This window comes from Myotis daubentonii, chromosome 2, assembly GCF_963259705.1.
Source record: "Myotis daubentonii chromosome 2, mMyoDau2.1, whole genome shotgun sequence".
Taxonomy (NCBI): domain Eukaryota; kingdom Metazoa; phylum Chordata; class Mammalia; order Chiroptera; family Vespertilionidae; genus Myotis; species Myotis daubentonii.
In genome coordinates this window covers 82,935,254-82,950,868 of record NC_081841.1, presented here as the reverse complement: position 1 = coordinate 82,950,868, position 15,615 = coordinate 82,935,254, and the positions used below count along the sequence as shown (strand labels likewise).

The 15,615-nt window shown below is 42.0% G+C and overlaps 1 protein-coding gene across 1 annotated transcript in view; it reads right to left on the bottom strand.

Moving 5' to 3' along the window:
* Positions 1 to 15,513, bottom strand: part of LRRIQ1 (leucine rich repeats and IQ motif containing 1) — a 251,675-nt gene extending 236,162 nt beyond the window's left edge. The window contains exons 1-4 of the mRNA XM_059683729.1: positions 15,481 to 15,513; positions 11,184 to 11,322; positions 8,240 to 8,351; positions 653 to 744 (exon numbers count right to left, since the gene is read on the bottom strand). Of these exons, the coding sequence (XP_059539712.1) occupies positions 653 to 744; positions 8,240 to 8,351; positions 11,184 to 11,321 (342 nt within the window). The 5' untranslated portion in view covers position 11,322; positions 15,481 to 15,513. The remainder of the gene's footprint in view (positions 1 to 652; positions 745 to 8,239; positions 8,352 to 11,183; positions 11,323 to 15,480) is intronic.
* Between the last annotated feature and the right edge of the window lie 102 nt (positions 15,514 to 15,615).

Below are 15,615 nucleotides of genomic sequence, written 5' to 3'. Positions count from 1 at the left end.
TTCTAAGTTAATATTTCAAGTTTTAGTGTTATTAAAACAGCAAGTAATAAAATACATATAATTTTCATATTATTTTAGACATCTTAGGGAGCAGGAATAGAGTTAGATAAAATGAGAGTTAAAAAAATAAATCCAAGATACTGAAACTGTAGAATAGATTTGTGGGAGTTTTAACCCAAAATGCTAACTCTCCTTTACTCTTATATTTTAGGAGTATTCAATTATATCTTTAAAGAAAAACTAACATAAGATGTTCTAAGTTGAAAGTTTCTATACAATATTTAAAATCTCTGCTGGAACACATTACATTCCTTAAGCAAGGCAATAAACACTAGAGTATATTCATTTTTTGGGGGTCAGAGTTTTTTTTGGGGGGGGAAATGCACTATCATTCTACTCTTTTATCTACATACACATAAACTTCCCAAGTAGTGATGTTTCATTTTTTTTTTCAAATTTCTATTTCTTATATTTTTAAACATTGAAATTTGAGTGGTTTTATATGCCAAGGAAAATATAAAACTAAAAATAATTTGCTTAAAAACTATTTAAATTTTAATTTTTAAATCACTGAACTTTAAATCAGTGAATATCATCTGGTGTAAGAGGAGAGGTAATAATGAGTAATTTTAATTAAATGTTGAACATATACCTTCATTAGTTGATCTGAGTTTTCTTTATATTTAGTTGATAATTCTACCCTTAAGTGCATATGATTATTAGAAACTGCTCCATAAGTGTAGCCTAGAAAAAGAAAAAATATTTTAACTTTAAATATTAGAGTAAGGAACAACATATTAAAATTTCAAACCTCCCAACATCCTTTAATCTCAAATTCTATCATAGCATATTATTGATCAGTAACAAAGTAACAAAACAACAGAAAAACAACGAAGAATAAAGAACAGAGGAAAACTGTAATTTTTACTCTAAAATGTAACAAATTTTTATATCACTAATTTGGTATCCCCTTTTATATTCTAGACTAAAGTTTATTCTCCACATACACATAATAATATTTTGTTTGATATTGTAATGACGTCTTGATTAGAAGTCACCAAAAGTTTAATTCTACTTACTACAACTGGCAATATAATTTTACACAAGATATTGAAACTGACTTTAATAAAAGTATTAGTTTGAAAGATTATAATTACTAACATGTGAATGAGGTAAACTTTCTTTCTTGAGTTTATGAGTTTTTGTTTTATTTTATCAAGTCTTTTTATTATCTGTGTAGATGTAGTTATGTTTCATTTCCTTATTCATTTAATGTGTTAGATCATGGTAATGTTTCCTGACAGTAAACTATTTTTTAAGAGGACAATTCTGCTGGTTAACTTTCCATTCACAATTATTTTGTCAGATACAGATTTTCCTCTTCAACAACTATGCACAATCTTTCTGGCATGCTTTCCTGTGTGAGGGGCTGTAGAGCAAAAATAACATTCTCCAGATCCCCTTTAAGCTAGGTTTTGAAGGGTGACTTAGGTTCTATCAACTGATATATCTGTGTAATTCTTTATTTTTATAAAAATATTATGTGTGAAGAGAGGCAGGGAGCTATATTTTAACATTTTTTTGGCCCAAACCATGATAGATAGAGGGAGCTTTGGTTTGGAGACAGGAGTGCATAGTAGATAATAAATGTCTCTGACTTTCTTAATTATATCAGACAGCAAGCTCCTGCAGCAGACAGGTTCTACAATTTGTGTGTGTGTGTTTTGTACACGTTGGATATTCAGTCTACAGTCTGTTTCTTAAGTTCTGTCAACAATCTGTTACTTATTGTTGTAGCAGATCTCCAAAGATTCTTCTCCCACATTTCCTGGTATGCACACCCTGCATAGATCCTCCTGCACAGAGCCTAGACTAACCCTGCGTAACCATCAGGATCTGGTAGGAATGATGTGGCATGATCTGAGAATCCTATATAATAAAGAGGTAATATGCAAATTGACTGTCACCCCATCAGAAAGATGGCAGCGCCCACAGTGGGGGTGGTGCCGGCTGCTCTGCGTGCCTGCCGCCAGAGTCCCCTTAGCCCTGTCAGAGGCCTCAGGTCCTCCTGCACTCCCCACCAACTGCACTCATTCAACGAGCTGCCCAACCCTCTCTTCCTCCCTCCCCTGAAGCTGAAGCCAGACTCTGGTGTCCAACAAATTGGAAGTTATAACTCATGTCCTTGAGAGCATCCTCCATTCCTCAGCGGGGGCTGGCCACTCCGTGTGCCTGCCACCGGAGTCCCCTCAGCCCTGCCGGGGGCCTTGGGTCCTCCTGCACCCCCCACTGACTGAGGCTCAGGCAAGCTGCAGATGGCAGTGGCCACTGCCCAGGGCTGGCCCGAGGTGCAGGCAAGCCTCGGATGGCAGCTGCCCAGCCGCGCAGGGCCAGCCCAAGGCTCAGGTAACCAGGCCAGCCGAGGCTTGCGCTGCCGGCAGTGGCAGCAGCAGAAGTGTGATGGGGGTGTTGCCTTCCCCCTATTGCAGAGTCGCCTCCATCCCTGAGGGATCCTGGACTGTGAGAGGGGGCAGGTTGGGCTGAGGGACGACACCTCCAGTGCATGAATTTTCATGCACCAGCACTCTAGTAGGTCATAAGAAGCCTTACCAGATCCCACCTTTGTCTCTTGGTATTTTGTTCATGATATGGTACTTCTCACCATGCAGGTGCCATGCAGGCCATAGGGACAAACCACATGCAGGTGCCTCCTGTTGATAGCACCAACTGAACGCCCAGCCAATAATTAGCACCAACTGCCACATTTGAGTGAGCCATCTTGGAATTACAATCCAGTAAAGAATTCAGGTGACTGCAGCCTTACTCAACATGTGCCTCCAAATGCATAAGATACCCAAGCAAGAACTGCTCGGCTAACCCCAGTCAACCGACAGAATCATAAAAGATAATAACAAATTGTTATTTTAAATCACCAAGTTTGTTTTGCAGTAATAAATAACCAGAACATTTACTCTACCCATAAAAACAAACACACAAACAAATACCCTCAATGGCTTCTGATGTCTACAACTGGGAGTCCTAATCAGCACATCTATCTTCTAAATGGATTTAGACTCTGGCTTCTATTGTATGTGTTATGACTATATAATTGTATTTTTTAAATATGTACCTTTTTATAACTAAATTAGTATATAGCCTACAGATTTTTGCTCCTGGATGGTTTGTAATAATTCTACTGCAAAATTATTTCTAGTTTCTAAAGACATTTGAAAAGAAATCCATTTCCACCATCTTGCCAGATTATTGATTTAATAATATTTCTATTTTTTATCAATAAATTTTGATAATTTTAATTTTCTTGGAAAATTATTCTATCCATTGAAACTATAAAACCTATTTGACTAGAGCTGTATAGGAGATCTTCTCATAATTTTCTAAACCACTTCCATAACTGTAGTTATATAAGCTTTCATATAATTAATTTTCTATAATTGTTACCTTTGGCTTTTTTCATAATTAAGGTATATAATTGGCAATATACTTTTATTTTTATTGTGTAAACCTTAGTAAAAATAAATGATCATGCTATTAAAATTCCTCATAACTCAACTATAAATAATCACTGCCAAAATTTGAAGAATCTATATATAGCAAGTCTTTACATATCCATTCATACAGATGATCAGGACAAAAATCTTGGAGCCATCTTTTCCTTTCTCTTTCACACCAATCCATCAATACATCCTTTTGGTTCTTCTACCATAAAAATGGTTTCTAGAATATGACTGTTTTCATCATTTATACTCAAACTAGAGGCCCGGTGCACAACATTTGTGTACTGGTTGGAGTGGGGAGAGGGGGTCCCTCAGTCCAGCCTGCGCATTCTCGCAGTCCAGGACCCCTCAGGGGATGTCCGCCTAGGGATCGGGCCTAAGCTGGCAGTCAGACATCCCTCTCGCAGTCCAGGGCTCTCAAAGTCCAGGACCCCTCACAGTCCAGGACCCCTCACTCCTTACCACCCGCCTGCTGCAGAGGCGGGAGAGGCTCCCGCCACCGCTGCTATGCTCACCAGCCAAGAGCCTGGCTTTTGGCTAAGCAGTTCTGCTGCTGTGGGAGCACACTGATCACCAGGGAGCAGCTCCTGTGTTGAGCGTCTGCCCCCTGGTGGTCAGTGCACATCATAGCAACCAGTCATTCCACTATTTGGTTGATTTGCATATTAGCCTTTTATTATATAGGACTAGCGGCCTAGTGCACAAAAATTTGTGCATTCGGGGGGCATCCCTCAGCCAAGCCTGCCCCCTCTAACAGTCTGGGAGCCCTCACAGGATGTCCTACTGGTGTCCCTGTGGGGAACGGGCCTAAGCTGCAGTCTGGCCTCCCTCTGTGGAAGGCAACTGGCCGATCAGGTATATAGATACTTTCTGAAGGCAGCACAAACTTCTTCCTTATTTCTTTCCTCTTTGGTTGGAGAATAGGGGACTAATAGGTGGACACAGAACTTTGGCCAGGCCTGGGGCTCTTGTAGGCAGCAGAAAGAAGGGGAAGGCTGGGGAAAGTCTAGACAGTTTTCTTCAATTGTCCTCCCTTCCTCCGGGTCCCTCGCTCTGTTCTTTCCTTGTCGTGGTGGACGCTTGGGCCTCGGACTGACAGGAGCCCAGCGATGGTGGAGTTCAGCCCCCTCACTTCTCAGCTGAACATACAACCACCTCACATTCCAAGTGGAGCTGTTTTCAAGAGGCTGAGGTGCTGGCAATTCATGCCTCCCGGCCTTTCCCCTCTCGGGTTTCCTCCTTGGGTCAGTTGCAAACTTCACCGAGACTCTAAAGCAACTCTGCCCTGGTACTTCTGCACCGGCCCCTGCACTCTTCCTTGAGGTCTCTGGGTCCACGGTCTGAGCTCAGGGAGGTCACCCAGAGCCCGTTTCCCTGGACAGGTGGGGCAGGGGGCTAGCTTGAAGAGCTGGAGGAAGATGGCAGAGTAAGAGTTGGTATGAACCAGCACCTGCTTAGCCAGACTTCCTAAGCTCCCCACTGGGCCCAGGCTGAGCCCCTTCCCCACACCAGGAGGATCCCAGCTGAGGTCCCCTCCCTGCACCCAGCGCTCTCCTCCCTGTTCTACCACTGGGGGAATGGAGCAGCTCACCTGCTTTGGACCCTGCCAACCTGGCAGGCTGAGGCACAGGTGGTGCAGCCTAGGGTGCTGGTGGCTGCGAGCCTTCTCCCCCTCCCTGAAGCATGGGACAGTGTTGCAGCAGCTCACAGCCACCCCTGGGCACCATGCATGGAGACACTGGTCTCCACAGAGCTACCATCCACACGAGACCTGTGGGGGTTGGGGTGGCCTCGGGCTCCCACTGGCCCCACTGAAGCCAGACTCGGCTTGGCCAGCCACCCCTGCCGCCCAAGAGCTGTGCATGCCCCATGGGCCTCATTGCCCAATGAATCGCCATGGTCTGGCCATCTCATCCCAGGAAGTAGCCATCCCGATCGCCATGGCTCACGCCCCGGTGCAGTTGGGCCTGCCCAGCAAGCATGTAGGCAGGAGCTGGGCCTCTGAGGGGAAGGAGGAGGCATGCACGGGCCAGGGCAGAAGTGGGGAACTTGGCGGTGTAAACACAGCCCCCCACATTGTGCCGGCCCCTCGCACTGCATTCCCAAAACCCTGGGTTCCCCTGCCCAGCACTGTGCTCTCGGGCCTGGGGTGGGAGTGAGGGACCTGGAGCTGCAGCCTGAAGGCAGCCCTCGCTGGCTTGGAATTGCAGTGGTCGATCAGGGAGGCGGGCAGGGGATCAGGTGAAGGCAAGCGATACCAATCACCTCACCTGAGCCCCCGCCTGCCCCCAGGTCGCATACGGGAGTGGGCCCCGTGTCTCTGGCGGGCAGGCGGGGGCTCAGGCGAAGCCATCATCGATCACTTTGCCTGAGCCCCTGCCCCCAGGTCGTACACGGGGGCCTGGATGGCGGTTCATGCTGTCCTGCCCTGCCTGCAGTATGCAAATTATCCACCATCTTTGTTGGCGGTTAATTTGCATATTGCTCTGATCAGCCAATGGGAGGTGTAGCGAAGGTACGGTCAATTACCTTGTTTGTCTATTATTAGATAGGATTACTCTCATCTCTAACTATTGTAATAGTCCACCATGATTTATAAGAGCCCTATATGATCTGACCCTAGTATTCTTAGATATAATCACAAAGGCTTACTGTTCTTCAAATATATTAAGCCCACTCAAGGTGTCTTGGCATTTACAATTCCTTCTTTCTGGAACACCGGTTCTCTAGATATCCTTATGGTTCATCTTCTCATTCATTAACACATTCATGTGGCTTACCTTCTTAGTCATTACTTAAATAGCACCTCCCTAGAGGGGCCTTCCCTGACTACACTATCTAAAATAGCAACCTCAAAACTCTATCCCTTTATTTTGAATTTGTTTTTCTTTTTTTTAAAATATATTTTATTGATTTTCTACAGAGAGGAAGGGAGAGGGACAGGGAGTTAGAAACATCAATGAGAGAGAAACATTGATCAGCTGCCTCCCACACGCCTCCCACACACCTCCCACTGGGGATGTGCCCACAACCAAGGTACATGCCCTTGACCGGAATCGAACTGGGACCTTTCAGTCCGCAGGTTGATGCTCTATTCACTGAGCCACACCGGTTAGAGCTGTTTTTCTTTCATAGCATTTATCTCTACTGGAACATTACATATTTATTTATTTGTTTGTCCACACTGGAACATTAGAACAGTAGAGTAGAAGTTTTGCCTATTCTGTTCTCTGCTGTATTCTCAGTGGCTAGAACAGATATTATCACACAGTAATATTTGTTGATGAGTATCTGTGAATATCCACATTATGATTTATACTATTATTTGCATAAATTACATTAAATTTTATCACAATTTAAATAATATACCATAAATATTTAGGTCATTAAATATTTTTCTAATATTGTATACCTTTTTTAATGGGTGTATTGTTGAACACACCAACCTCCTGTTGAACATTTAGATGGTTGCAATTTTTCATTATAAACGAAGCCATGATTAATTCTAATTAAATATTTTATTAAATTAATAGAAACCCGGTGCACGAAATATGTGCATGGGGGGCCCCCTCAGCCCAGCCTGCACCCTCTCCAATCCAGAACCCCTCAGAGAATGTCCAACTGCCGGTTTAGGCCCGATCCCAGCAGCTGGACATACCTCTCACAATCCTGGACTATTAGGAGCCAGCCTGCCTCCCGGCCTGGTCGCCCCTAACTTCACCCCCTGCCGGCCTAATCACCCCTCACTGCCTCTGAGTGCTGGCCTAATCGCCCCTAACTGCCCCCTCCCTGCTGGCCTGCTCACTCCTAACTGCCCCCGCCACTGGCCTGGTCACCCCTTATTGCCTCATTGCCGGCCTAGTCACCCCAACTGCCCCCTTTGCTGGCCTGGTCGCCCCTAACTGCCACCCCTACTGACTTGATCTCCCCCAACTGCCCGCCCTGCCAGCCTAGTTGCCCCTCACTGCCCACATACCAGCCTATTCACCCCCAACTGCCCCCCCTGCCAACCTGGTCACCTCCAACTGCACCCCCCTGCTAACCTGGTTGACCTTAACTGCCCCCCCCCACAGGCCTGGTCGCCTTTTACTGCCCCCCGTGCCAGCCTGGTCGCCCCTAACTGGCCCCCCTGATGGCCTCGTCACCCTTCAAGGCTCCCCTGCCAGCCTGGTCACCCCACACAGCCTATTATTCAGTGGTTTGGTCATCCCTCACTAAGCCCCCTGCTGGCCTGGTCGTAGGCAGCCATCTTGTGAGGGTTTGAGGGTTAATTTGCATATTACCTCTTTATTATATAGGGTTCTTAGAATAATTCCCAGAAGTTAATTTGCTCAATTGAAGAAAATAAACATTGTTAGGCTTTTTATATAAATTATACTTTTCTCCAAAAAGATATATAAACTGATACTTTTAAAACAGTCCCATGATTAGTTTTCTTTAATGTAGAGTAATAGAATGTCTGGTTTTAATTAAGGCTGGTTAAACAAATATTGGTGGTTAGTATTTATTGGAGATATAAGGAAGATTAGTAAGAAAAACAAATGAACTAAATTGAACAGTCCAAGATACTATAAATATTATATTAGAGACTAAATATATGCATAAAATAAGAGATAAGTACTTTAAGCAGTTTAATTTTCTACATTTTGTCTTTCTTTGACTGGATTATATTGGATTATTCTCATAAAAAACTTATCTATCAAGCAGATAAAAACTGTACTTACTTAAAACATCAGTATCTTCTAAGTCCTGAAGAATGAGCTCCTCAGCAGTTTTACTCTTATTCTTTATGATGTTAATACACTGAAGAACTGACTCTGGTAATTCAACTAAGTCCTGAAAATTTCAATAACGAAAGAAAGTATTAAATTGTCCATTAAAACTATGTATCAAATATCCCCTCCTCATTCCACATAAAATGTGAGAAAATGCATAGATGAGGTAAAAGGCTATAAAGAGCATAGTTCACCTCACACCTGTCAGAATGGCTACTATCAATAAATCAATAAAAAACAAACTCTGGTGAGGATGTGGAGAAAAGGGAACCCTCATGCACTGCTGATGGGAATGCAGACTGATGCAGCCACTGTAGAGAACAGTATGGAGTTTACTCAAAAAATTAAAAATGGTACTGATTTTTTACCCAGTAATCCCACTTCTGGGAATAAAGCCTAAGAATCCCCAAACACCAATCAGAAAGAATATATGCATCCCTGTTTATAGCAGCGTTATTTACAATAGCCAAGATTTGGGAACAGCCCAAGTGCCCATCAGTAGATGAGTGGATAAAAATCTGTGGTACACTTACACAGTGGAATACTACGTTGCTCTAAAAAAGGAGAAACTTCTACCCATTGTGACAGAATGAATGGACCTGGAGAGCATTATGTTAAGCAATATAATCCAGTCAGAGAAAGACAAATACCATATTATCTTATTAATATGTGGAATCTAATGAATAAAATAAACTGATGTACAAATTGGAACCAGAAGCTTGGCTGCGTGGGACAGACTGGATGGTGTCCAAGGGGAGGGGTTGAGGGTGACTGGATAAAGAAGGTGAAGGGATTAGCTAGAGAACATATATGCATACCCTGTGGACACTGACAATACTGTGGTGAAGCCCAAGGGAGCAGGAAACAGGGGAGGGTGAAAGGGGGAAGGTGAACACCTGCAATAATATCAACATTAAAACCTACACTAATAAAAGAAAAAGATGCAAATTAACCATCACTCTGTCACCCCAACACTCCGCTACACCCACAAGCCACGCCCACCAGCCAATCAGGAGGAAGTATGCAAATTAACCCAACTAATATGGCAGTGGCCATGGAGCTGGAGCGAGCAGGAGGCTTGGGTTGCCCCTGGCGATGGAGGAAGCCAAGCTTCCTGCCTGCCCTGGCCAGCCCTGGGCCCCGCTCAAGGCTACAAAGTTTCATTTATAGAAGATAAATAAATCCCAGATACCTGCTTCTAGCCACCCTAGCCTCCGCTCAAGAAGGAACTGAAAAACAAAAAAGGAGAGGCTGGGAGCTTGGGTTGCCAGGGGGCGTGGCCAGCCTGAAAATGGCCATCAGCTCCTCACCCAGGCTGGTCAGGCACCCCAGTGGGACCCCCCACCCTGATCCAGGACACCCTTCAGGGCAAACCAACTGGCCCCCACCCGTGCACCAGGCCTCTATCCTATATAATAAAATGGTAATATGCAAATTGACCCTAACAGCAGAATGACTGGGAAGGACTGGTCACTATGACACACACTGACCACCAGGGGGCAGACACTCAATGCAGGAGCTGCCCCCTGGTGGTCAGTGTGCTCCCACAGGGGGAGCTCTGCTCAGCCACAAGCCAGGCTGATGGCTGCCAGCACAGCAGTGGTGGCAGGAGCCTCTCCCACCTCCAAGGATGTCTGACTGCAGCTTAGGCCTACTCCCCACTGGCAAGTAGACATGCCCTGAGGGCTCCTGTGCTGCCAGAGGGATGTCTGACTGCCAGCTTAGGCCCAATACCCTGGGGAGTGGGCCTAAGCCAGCAGGTGGACATCCTCCGAGGGGTCCCAGACTGCAAGAGGGCACAGGCCGGGCTGAGGGACCCCCCCGAGTGCACAAATTTTTGTGCACCGGGCCTCTAGTGTTTTAATAATAATAAAAAACACTGCAAAAAAAAGGCATATTTCAAACAAATATATATAGTGAAAATTTGCTTTTCATTTTCAGGTTTTATGAATTATATCTATGATTCTGTTGAATTTCATAATCTCATGAATAATATCAGGATATTTTGTTTCATTTAAATTTGCTATGGCTAAAAAGACATAGTAATATAAAAATATTAAATTTTCTCAAATATTATATGTAGGTTATTGAAATCCTAATGAAAACTTAGAATATAGTTATTTTTTAAAACTTGGCAAGTGAGTTTTGTGAGGGTTTTTTAAAAAACTTAGTTGAGAAGATTTTGAAATAACAAAACAAAATTGGACTCTTTTGAAATTAAAAAATGTAAACTATAATACAGCAAAAATTAACAGAGTAATGAGAAATGTTAGGTAATCTTGGATAGATCATATGTAAAACACTAAATGTATAAAAAGATATTAAATCAATTGAGAAAAGTTGGATTATTCAACAAGTGACACTAGGAACATTAGCTAAGTATGTTCAAGAAAATTTCAAATCAGATCTTCATTTTATAACAAATTTCCATTGGATTAAAAGTTTTGATGTAAAAAAAGAATCATAAACAGATTTTTTAAGCATATAAACATTGGAAGAAATGCACAAGTGAAAAGATAACGTTTGATTAAAAAAATAATTACCTCTATAGATCTAAAGTTTTCACATAAAGTTTGCTTCCATCCATATATATTCATATTAGAATGTTCATGATTAATGTTAAAAAGCAGGATACAAATATATATACATAACATGGTATAATCCCAATTTTACCCCCAAAAATGCACATATAGAATGTGGTTTATAAGGTGATTTCTATCTTCAACAAACTTCTATATTTAAATATCTATCAATTTACACTGTCTAAAGAAGATCCTAAGGTTAAACATGAGATAAGCACACAGAAACACACAGAACACATTGAGAAATTAAAATATCTCCTGAAAAGTTTACTCCAATTAAAGGGCTTAAAAGTCCAAAACTTAATACTTACAGCATCACTGTCATCACTCTGGGTTTCTGCGTTTGAATCACTATCTACACCATCTTTTTCCAAAGAAGAAATGCTGATTTTGTCCAATTCAGCTTGTATTTCTTCGTTGAGCTTTGCATCATCATCATCTTCCATCATCCTTCACAATAAATCACAGAACTAATTAAAGAAAATTAAAGAGGCTAATATGCTAATAAAAATTATGGGTTCTTTAATATTTCATAATAATCCAACATGGTTCTATATACACATTTTAGTTTAACAAATGTTTATCACACCTTATCATGTCTGTACCATAATTTTAAGAACAATGTTTGACTACAAATGGTCAGGTCTATTACTAGACTTTTAATTCTCCAAGCGAAAAGTTACATGGAATGAGCTGGCTTGCCTTCCTGAATTCAAGAAACTTGACAGAAAAACTCATCCTAATAGAAATGATTAATGGAAAAATACATATTATCAGCTTGAATATTCAGAGATTAAAATACAAGAGAACAACTTAAGTCTATGTATGGGGGAAACATAAGGCTAGTTTCTACTCATTAACTCAGAGTTGTTAATTTTACCAGAGAAAGCCATGTTTTGCAACAATAACATGTAATATTGGATAATTATGGCATGTAAAATCAAAATTTATTTTATTTAAATATATATATATATATATATATATATATATGTATGTATATCAACACTAATAAAAGAGAAAAATGGTAATTGGCGTACGAGCTACCCTTTTCATTGGCTAATCAGGGCTATATGCAAATTAACTGCCAACTAAGATTGGCAGTTAACTGCCAACAAGATGGCGGTTAATTTGCATATGTAGGCACAATGCAGGGAGGCGAAAGGGAAAGCAGGAAGAAGCCCCCTGCCACTGACAGTGATCGGAAACCCAGGGGGGAGCTAAGAGCTGGGGGGCAGGGCAAAGGCGGCACTGGGGCCGCCTTTGCCCTGCCCCCCAGCCATGATCGGAGAATCAGGTGCCTTTTCCACCCTGGCCAGTGATAGCAGGAAGTAGGGGTGGAGCCAGCGATGGGAGCTGGGCACGGTCGAAGCTGGCAGTCCCGGGAGCTAGGGGTCCCTTGCCTGGGCCTAAAGTGGAGCCCACAATCGTGGGGCCGCTGCAGCTGCGGGTCCCCGCTGCCCGAGCCGGACGCCTAGGCCAGAGGCATCAGGCCTGGGCAAGGGGCCGATCCTGTGATTGGAGGGTGATGGGGGTCAACGCCTGAGGGCCCCCAGTATGTGAGAGGGGGCAGGCTGGGCTGAGGGACACTCCCCCCACACACACCCAGTGCACGAATTTCGTGCACCGGGCCCCTAGTATATATATATATATATATATATATATATATATATATATATATATATATATATATATATATTTCAGAGAGGAAGGGAGAGGGAGAAAGAGATAGAAAAATCAATGATGAGAGGGAACCATTAATTGGCTGCCTCCTGCATGCTCCTGACTGGGGATCGAGCATGTGCCCTGACCTGGAATCAAACCATGATCTCCTGGTTCATAGGTCAATGCCCAACCACTGACCCATGCTGGATGGGCCATTTAAATGTTTAATACTTGTAATAGATATGCATTAATCAGTATATTTCAGTATATCTTCATCATTTCAGTATGTCATCATCATAATCACTATCATTAGCTTCCAAGTATTAAGTAGCTGTGACAAGGCAGGCACTAGAAGACATTTATATAATGGATAATCTTCAGAGTAACTTAAAAGGTTAAAGATCATTAGAGTCATTGTGTAGATGAGAACACTCAGGTTTGAAGAAGTTACTTAACTGTTGATAGCCATTACATTAATAAGAATGGGGGCAGGATCATAATTCAGACATCCTGAATTCAAACCCTAAGTTCTTCATTATCAAATGGTCCGCAAGACAGTCAAGCTATTCATCTGCCCAGCAATCCTTCTGAACATCTCGTCTAATAATCTTCAAATTGTTTATCATAATCCGTTAGCAGATCAAAAAAATAATTTAGTGGCTCTTGATTATCAAATTTTAATGATAGGATAGAAAATGTTAGAATAGGCCAGAAAAGAAACTATAAGTATACTATATATGCTAAAGATAAGAATTATTAAAAAACAAACATGTTTCTAAAGTATGTATGTGTGCTTGAATTACAACGTAACCTGCTTTTTGTTGTTTGTTTTATTGTAGGTCTTTGTAAAAATAATTTTGAAAATGACTATACTAGTCAGCTATTATTTTATTTTAGAGACTATTCCAAACTTTCATTCTTTCCTCAAGTCCCTGACCTTTCAACCTCTGACCTCTGTCTTCTTGGATTTGCCTCCCTCCCTCCCTCCCTCCATACTTCCCTTCTCTCTCTCCCCTCCCTTCCTCTTTCTTTTCCTTATTTTACTCATCCATCTCAAAATCAACTTTTTGTTGTTGATTCTACATGGAATTATGCTGATAAACCAAAGCATGAGATACTTTAGGATTGCATTACTATAACATTTTTACATGCAACAATTTTATAAATGGAGAACTTATAAGTGGTTGATAAGAGTTGGGAGTTGATTGGGTTGAAAGAAGATGGTTATGATGATAAAAGGCCAACATGAGAAATCCTTAGAGTGTTGGAACTGTTCAGTATCTTGATTGTGGTAATAGATAAGTGAATATATTCAGATAATAAAAATTATATAGGACATACACACACAAATAAGTACAAGTAAAGCAGATTGTATCAATATAAATATCTTGGTCATGATATTATAATATAGTTTACAAAATATTATCATTGGAAGACACTGGGCAAAGTTATGAGGGATAGTTCAGTATTATTTTTTAAGACTGCATGTGAATCTACAATTACACCACTAAAATGTAAAGATATCCTAAGTACTCATTAGGAAAACAGTTAAATAAATTATAATGCAGCCGTAGAATAGAATAATATACAAGTTCTTCAATAAAAATAAGCACACTTACTGTACTCCTCAGGAAATATAGCCAAAGGGAAATAATTAAGAAAGGGCAGGTATCAGAAAGATATGCAGAGTAATATCACTTTTATGTAACCACACACACTCTTTAGTTTTAGACAGAAACTTGCTGGAAGGCATTGAGGAACTTGTAATTTTAATTTCATACCTTTATGCTGAATGATTTTTAAAATAATAAATATGCACTGCTTTCATAATTTTAAAAACTAGTTTAAAAATACTCAATTTTATACACAACCTTTCTCACCTAAAGGAAAACAAAACACCACCACTGGCGCAAAATGTGATTCTGTAATCAAACCAACTTAAAGTGCAATTTAAAGGTCAGGTGAAACTTTAAAAAAAATGTGCTTTAAAGCAGAATACACAGGTATACACAACTTCAGGAGACTAGGGTAAAGGTAAGAGTCACTTCCATTATATGTCCCTCTGCTCATTCACTGATCTTTAGATCAGCCCTGTCCAATTACATATTTGAGCACATTTGTAATCTTAAATTTTCTAGTTAGTAGCAATGTTTTAAAAAATAGAGAGAAACAGGTGAAATTAACTTCAATAATATATCTTATTAACTTATTTTATCCAAAATATTATTTCAATATGTAATCCATTAAAAACTGTTCTGAGGATCAACATAAAAAGGTTGCATTCTTGTTTGCAAACTAATTAGTCAACATCTGATGTGCATTTTTACAGCACATTTCACCTTGTACTGGCTGCCTTTCAAACCCTCAGTCGCTTCCTTAGCTGGTGGTTACCGGGCAGGTGAGTGCAGCCCTAGATTGATTCCGAAGTACAAGGACTACAGCAAACATTTCAAGTTTATAAGGAATCACTTAGAATTGGCTAAAGCCGCTAAAAGTGGTGAATCTGAAGTAACTCCACCTTTCAACCACAGTTCAACTATAATAAAAGGGGAGCGAAATCTACTTTTAAAGAGTAACCAAAATTATATATGAAAAAATAAAATAAGAGAAAGAACGAATCGAGAGGGAGGGAAGGAGAGCACCGTCATTTAGGGACGGTTAGTCCGAGTAGATCAAGTTTGACTAAAGCTACCAAAATCCCCCAAAATGACGGGAGCCTGGAGCTTCCGAGCCTCGCGCAGTCACCCAGCAGCCCGCGGCCCCGCCCGCTCGCGCCCTAAAGCCGGGTCTTGGCCGCGAGGCTGTGGCTCGTGTGCGCTCCTACCACGCGACCTCCTTCCCACCCACGACCCCGACCCTGGGGGGCCCCGGCCTTCGGGGGGGCCCGGCCTTGCGGGGGGAGGCCGCCTTTGGGGGGCCCCGGCCTGAGTGACCTAGCTCACCCACCAGCAGCTAACTCCCTCCACCTAGTTGGAAGACAGCGCCCGGAGAAGCCAAACAAACTGTAACCACGGCAACAGCCAATCCCAAGGCAGATGGACGGCTTTCCCTACGGGTGCCCCAGTAGGACACACTATCTCC